General features: G+C 46.6%; 1 protein-coding gene across 10 annotated transcripts in view; it reads right to left on the bottom strand.

Moving 5' to 3' along the window:
• Positions 1-7,138, bottom strand: part of Arfgap1 (ADP ribosylation factor GTPase activating protein 1) — a 14,915-nt gene that overhangs the window by 7,362 nt on the left and 415 nt on the right. For 4 of the 10 annotated variants that reach the window (XM_031373021.1, XM_031373025.1, XM_031373027.1 and 1 more), the window contains exons 2-7: positions 3,974-4,037; positions 3,412-3,521; positions 2,946-3,117; positions 2,317-2,417; positions 1,545-1,631; positions 784-880 (exon numbers count right to left, since the gene is read on the bottom strand). In XM_031373021.1, coding sequence (XP_031228881.1) covers positions 784-880; positions 1,545-1,631; positions 2,317-2,417; positions 2,946-3,117; positions 3,412-3,521; positions 3,974-4,033 — 627 coding nt within the window. In that variant the 5' untranslated portion in view covers positions 4,034-4,037. Of the gene's footprint in view, positions 1-783; positions 881-1,544; positions 1,632-2,316; positions 2,418-2,945; positions 3,118-3,411; positions 3,522-3,973; positions 4,038-6,952 lie in introns of all 10 variants that reach the window. The other 6 variants (XM_031373020.1, XM_031373022.1, XM_031373026.1 and 3 more) reach the window with 2 other exon arrangements.

The following is a 7,138-nucleotide window of genomic DNA, read 5'->3' as shown; positions in this document are numbered from 1 at the left end:
AAAAAAGTAAAAAAGGAAAGAAAAAGGTAAAAGAAAATAAAATTCACTCATTAAGGAATAAACACTGTCCTGGAACTCACTGTGTAGACTAGGTTAGTCTTGAACTTAAAGAGATCCCCCTGACTCCGCCTCCTGAGTGCCGGAAGTAATGGTGCATCCCAAAATCTTTTTCACTTTCAGCATTTAGTCCACTTAGAACAGCCCCTGCCTGGCCTCCAGGATGTGTACATTTATGATTACTACAGAACACAACACTGCAATGAACAAAAGTAGCTTAAACATTAGTTTCCTTGGAAAAGCAAGCCTAGGATGTCATACCCTGAACTTCAGACCTGGAGCTCCAAGTTGCCTTAAAAGCAGACAGATGACCCCAAACCCAAACACCACACCACACCCCAGTAGAATGCCAAAAACCTTGGGCAGCCTCTGCTCACTTTCTGAGTCAGTCTACCCAAAACAGGCTAGGAGGCTGGGTCTGCCTTCTGCTGGATTCAGGATATACCCTGGAGATAAGAAGACAGGCTCCATGGAAAACCTTTAGTTCTTTGAGGAAATCTACCTTGGTAAATTTGATGTGCGTATTTTATGACCAGAAGTGGCTGAATATCTTTAAGATATGAATAAAAGGCCATTTTTTTAAAAGAAGGTAAATAAGAGGCCTTTAATCAGATCAAAAGGTATGTGCCCAAGGACTAGCCACACTGCCTACATCTAGGCATTGGACAACCCTTAGCTATCTATGTCTGGGGCAGCAGGCACTCTGCAGGTCCTGGGCCTTCTTACCGAGTACAGAGATGACATGGCGTTGTTGAGGAAGTCATCTTCTCTCTTCTGAGGTGGCACTGTGTTCCCAAATCCTACATAGCGATTCTCCTGAGCACTGAAGATAAACACAGACATAACAGCCACAGCCACAGCCACGAACCTGGCCACTCCTCCACAGTGAGACCTTGGTCACTAGGAGAGATGCCCTTCCTTCTCACAGGACACGCTGCACTCTGGACAGTGGGCACAGGAGCTATACAGATGCATTCTACCACATGATCTGAGGTGCTGCCCTGGTAAGTGGAATTACTGAAAACATCAAGCAGCACTTACAGGCCAGGTAGACTCCAGGAAGAAAATACATCATTTTTAATACTGGATTTTTCTCCACCTTCAAAACCTCGAAACAGGGGGCTGGTGAGATGGCTCAGCGAGTAAGAGCACCGACTGCTCTTCGGAAGGTCATGAGTTCAAATCCCAGCAACCACATGGTGGCTCAAAACCACCCATAATAAGATCTGACGCCCTTGTCTGGTGCGTCTGAAGACAGCTACAGTGTACTTACATATAATTAAAAAAAAAAAAACTCGAAACAAACCTAAGCCATCTTGGGGCCTGCCACAAGTAGACCCCAGATTACACATGCTGTGGACACATACAGAGGAAGTGTGCCCAGCTTAACCTAAAGGAAAGAGCCCAACCTAATGGAGTAAACCTTCGCAGGGTGGCCAAAGATGCTCCCAAACTGCATTCTGCTATCCCTGGCTCGAGAGCCTTACCCCTGATAGGAACCCAGGTCATCATTCAGCCAATCTTCAAAAGCCTTGTCCCCTGAGGCAGTTGCATTTTGTGGCTGGCCAGAAGGTCTGAAGTAGAAAGTTAAAGGTTAGTAAGGCTTCAACACACCAAACGAAACCACACAGTCTGTGACAAAGACCTTTCATATCATATTTGGGGTCAAAGAGGTACCAGCTCTGACCCATATGAAGCTTAGGCACAGCTAAAGTCCAGTGGTTCTCTGTATCAATCTAACAGCTGACAGTGAATTCTGGTCCTGCCAGGAATGGCAGTCAGGGTTCAGAATTGGGAAATATACTGGTGTTATGTCATCCATGATGCTACAACCTGGTAGATGTGCTGTCATCTCCTTACACTTACACCAGCCTCCAAAGTGGACAGTCTACAGAGTGAAACTTTGTGTGTACAACAGGGACCTGTGCCATCTTGGGGCCTATACTATGGTGTGACCAACAGCTCACAGAAGAGTAACTTCCCACAGGCACTGTCCAGAGGGTTATGTGACACACCTGCAAGAAGAGGAAGGAACCTTCTGCAGAGTAGGGCAAGATGCTACTTCTTTTTTGGGGTAAATTTTTACTACAAATTTACATAGTTTCAGAAATGTTAAAAAGCTACTTTTCTGACTTCTGGGAATAGCTCACAACTGAAGCTGTTCCCACAAGTGGAGTAAATGAGGTTTCTATGGAGTTCCTAAGCTACCACTAACGTGAGGGTGAAGCTGAGGTCTGACCAGCAGACCAGAGGAGCTACCGGTGGGCAGTGAACTGCAGTGTCTTGGGCTGAGGTGGGGTCCAGTTCTGTGCAGGCGATGACTCCAGAGACCACTCTTTACCTTCTGCCAAAGTAGCCACCTAACAAGACAAGACAGGACATGAGGAGATATACCATCTACTCAACCCTATAAGCCAGTACCACCACGCCATGAACCAGGGCTCCTATGACGATGAGAGTAAGTGTCAATGAGCTGTGGCTCCAACTTCAAATACACAAGGATCCAAAAGGGGGTCTAAGCTAAGGACAGCCAAATCCTCAGAGGGTCTGCAGTTAAGCCATCCTAAGGCACTATGGTCACTGTTCCTCTCCTCCTTGGACTGTAGGCCATCTGCATTCGCTCTGGGCAGGAAGAGCCTGCCACAGGGTAGTAGGGGCCACTTGTCCTGGCCTGGTTTTGGACAGTGTACAGCCTCCATAGATGTTGAAAGTGAGAAGAGAAACCTGCCTCCCAAAGCCACTGAAGCCCCATCTGGCCACCAGCAAGGTATGCTATATATTCTCTCTCTGTGTGGAGCCAGCTAGGCACTGAAGCCTCATTTGGCCATTATCAGGGTATGTGCTCTGTGTTCATCCCTCTGTGTGGAGTCGGCCAGGCAGGCCCTTACCTTATCCCTGAAGAGTGCCGCTGCTCTGCTGCTGTACTTGTCTTGCAGTGACCAGCTAGGCTCATAGTCATCCTGTGCCTCCAGGAACTCTCGGAACTTAGCATTCCCACCAGCCTTCATCTTCTCCAGCTCAATGTCCTTCCATTTGTCCATTGTAACAGAGCGCACAAAGCTAGAAACCAGATGTCTGATCTGATTACTAAGCACAAGGGGCCCAGATTAGCCTCCCCACCCAAGATCACACCCTGAGCTAGATACAGGTGCCTCCTATATCGAGGTAAAAGCCAGAAGCAGCGTCACGGAGGCATGCTGAACAACAGCTGGTACCAGTGTTAGTAGAGTGAGGACCATCCAACAGTGGAGAACACCCCTAACATCCTGTCAGACAGCATTTGGGCAGCAGGCCTCACAACGTGGCAAGTAGGATAGATGCAGGACGTGCAGGACCGAGTGTCTGGACACTGACCTGAGGTGCACCCCAAGCCCACGGTGTCTCCCAGAGCATTCCAGGCAGATCCAGATGCCATAAGTCACGCTGACCCACTGAGGATTGAATGCACCACACTCAAAGCAAACCTGCAAAGAGGGTAGGGAGGCACACGCAACTCACTAGGCAGCTCAGGACAGGATTAAGACCCCCAAAGACTCAATAGATGCCCCAAAAGGATGCAGAAGAGGAGTGGGCCACATGTGTACAGACTAACTAAAGGGCTTGTACCCATAAGCTTAATAAAAGCTGCTTAGGTTGGTCAAAGGATGTGGGTTCAGACAACACTGGAGGTGGCAGTAGCTGCCCAGAAACTGGCATGAGCATAAAGAACCTCTGATGAGAAATATATTCAGAAAGGAGAGCAAGCATCCTCAGTACAACCTGAGCGGTGTGACAGAAATCCCACTCCCAAGCCACACTAGTGAGTACCAGAAACTACTAGCTGTTCCCCTGTGCCATGACCAGCTTCTCCAAGAAGGGACACAGCCACAGCTGCATGTTACACCAAGACACTCACCAGACCAAAGGTCATACTCACATTATTTTCATCCTGTGCTCGGACTTCCTTAAGAACTTTTCTGGTTCTTGGGCTGGCCATGGTGCTGCAAGGAGGAAAACAAACCCTTACGAGTTACTATACAGGAAAGAAAATGAACTAGCAGTGCAATAGTATTATGTAATGTTTTCTTCCTAAGATCTGACAGTGGTAGCCTTGCACAGTATAGGAGCCATTTACCAAGGAGGCTCTTCTCAGTGAGGATGGACACCTCAGGGCACAACCAGCAGTTAAATAGTGAGGAATGCCATGAAATACAAGTTTAGCCATTATGTGCCACCAGGCATAATAACTGATAAAAAGCTCTATCATTTGGAGTAAAACTCACAAGGAGTAAGTAGCCTTTAAAACCCATGAAAATTGACCACTCAATCTTTTTCCCCACCTGAAAGAGTAGTGCCCTGATGGAAGAGGGTACTCTGCACTTCCTACCTCTCTCCCAGCTCTCCAAGTCAGGGCAGGAAGTAGGAAGCCCTTAGACTGCAGCAAGGGACAAGGAAGTATTCCTGGCAATGGTGTTAAGATAGTCTGTACATAGGTCCTCTGGAGGGCATCTGGACAGATAAAGGTGAGCAGTGCAGACACGGGACATGTGTACCTATCCACCCACATGTGTGCCTGTGTACACATGTGTGGAGACCAGAGGAGGACAGATATTGTTTTCTATAGATTTCCAGCCTATTCCTTTGGAATAGTGAGACTGGGCGCAAGCTAGCAGAATCTTCTTATCTCCATCTTCCAAAGTTGAATGGATACACGTGTATCCATGCCTGGCTTTTATGTAGGTACTAAAGATTTGAACTCAGATCTTCATGCATACACAGAAAGTGTTCTCACCTACAGAACTGTCTCCCTAGACCCTATTCATTTCTCTGTATCTACCAGTTTCAGCAAGGTTTGACTTTTAACTTGTGGTCCATTTAATTCAGGACTAGGAAAATAAACCCAAAGGAATGGACTGTGCCAACCACATGACTGGACATAAACTAATCCCAGTGGTATGGCACACATCGGTACTGACGGGACTGGATGCAGGACCTGTGCTTATAGCCCACCAGTCAGGTGTGGTCTTTCCAGAACTCATCCATCCCAATGGATCCATTCCGTTTCCTCTCATTCACAGGGTGACATGCAGACAACAGACTGACACTCTGTGTGACAGAAGCTGCAGGTTTTCAGGGTTATCACCTTGCTACTTAACTTGCTGTTAGACTGAAAGTGACCATTCTCTATTCATGAGATAGGTGGAGCTTTAATATGAGGTTCACATAAAAGTCAAAACAAAACACCTCTGCCCTATACCCTGTACTTAATTTTAAATTTAAGTCTGCAGAAATATGGTGTTCAGTAAAGGATCTTGACTCTCAACCCACCAATCCTCCTACATTTTAAATGCTCTATGTTTTAGGGTGACTCCCCCCAACCCTACCCCCGTTTGTCTGATGTTAGGAAATACTTGTTTTCTGGAGCTGTCTGAAACTAAATCCGAGCTCATTCTACCTTCCTTTTACTGCATTAATCACATGTTAGAATAGCATCCTACAAGTGTGTGCACACAAATGCAGATTTCTGCATGTAGGACTCAGGCACTGGCATGACTCATTCAGGCAGGCGTTAGCACCCCAGGCATCTACTCATGCACACCCCCAGACATCTCAGAGCATTTGGGGAGACACAGCTGGAGTTGAGTTCCAAAGCTCTCTGCATTCTTCTCTAGCTGCTACATGAACAGCCATCACCAAGATCATGGCACATTTCTGTACTTGATCCCAATATCCAAAGCACCATAGCTGTCCTCAGAGGCTTACAACTACAAATGGAGGCAAACACAGGTGACTCTGGATCTCTGAGTAAAATCAAGCAGGACATTCATCTCAGCTATAGGAATAAATGTGCAAAGCACATCATTTGGCTCCAGACAGGGTCTCTCCATACAGCTTTGGCTGTCCTGGAAGTTATTATGCAGATCAGGCTGGCCTCAAACTCACAGAGATCTGCCTGCCTCTTGTCTCCCAAGTGCTGGGATTAAAGGTGGTGCCACCATGCCTGACTTGGTTTGGATTTAAGAAACTCTTCCTGTGTGGCAAACTTTAGGTATCGGAGAGAAATTAGTTGTCTTAAATGTTGCTTAATAACATGAAAATAAGTATCTCTTCAATTTCACCAGCCTAAATATGGCCCCAAAAAAAAGGCCTCAAGAGTCCTTTTTTTTTTTTTTTAAGATTTCTTTCTTGGGTGGGCTCACAAGTGCATGCCTAGAAGCCTAAGGTGGGAGCTGGCTATCCTTCCACCAAATGAGTTCCAGGATCAAACTCAGGTAATCAGGCTTTGTGGCAAGCACCCCTACCTAGTAATCCATATGACCCACCCTTAAGAATTCCTTAATAGTTTAACAATCACACTATGACAAAATACTCTTCCTTCAAGCAGACATACATAGTAAATGATGAAGCAAATAAGGATATTTTCAAAGCTTTACTAAGCTACACATCACACTAGAGAACATTTGGTTCTTAAACTGGGACATGATGAACATCTGAGTTCAAAGGGGACATCTAGGGACATAGCTTGGCCCTAAGGCTATGAAGTATGGGTGACCAAAAACCGTTCAGAGAACACAAAGAACTCATGTCTAAGTTATGCTTCCTCACTCTGAAGAGCAGATGATATCAGATCATCACCTTGTCCAGGACCATAGTTAGGGCTTCAATGCTGTAAACAGCACAGCAGAAATATGAAGCCTGGAACAGAATCTATTATTTCTGACTTGTGGGTGCCTTAAGAGGGCAAATACAGTATATTCTTCTATAGCCAGGGACAAGTGAGAAAAAGTTTAGAAGCTTGGTCCTGTGGGGTCTGTTGTTGAGATGTTTTGTTTTTCCTCCTTCCGCAGAGGACTCACTTCAAAGGCCAAGAAGGAAAAGATCAAATAAGCTGAGGCTTTTAGAAAGCCTGGCTTACCGGCACCTCTGGACAGAATCTTCTTTCGCAGTGAAGGGCAGAGGCCCTTTCCCGGCCAAATGGGCAGTGCAGAACCAGTCTGCGTCCAAGAGTGCTCGGGACCAGAGCGCTGAGGGGCCACGTAGGTCCGCAAAACCGCTAGGCTGAATGAAGGGCGGCAATGCTCACAGGCCGGGGGGGGGGGGG

The sequence above is a fragment of the Mastomys coucha genome, unplaced genomic scaffold, assembly GCF_008632895.1.
Source record: "Mastomys coucha isolate ucsf_1 unplaced genomic scaffold, UCSF_Mcou_1 pScaffold15, whole genome shotgun sequence".
Lineage (NCBI taxonomy): Eukaryota > Metazoa > Chordata > Mammalia > Rodentia > Muridae > Mastomys > Mastomys coucha.
This window is presented reverse-complemented; position numbering and strand designations above follow the sequence as displayed.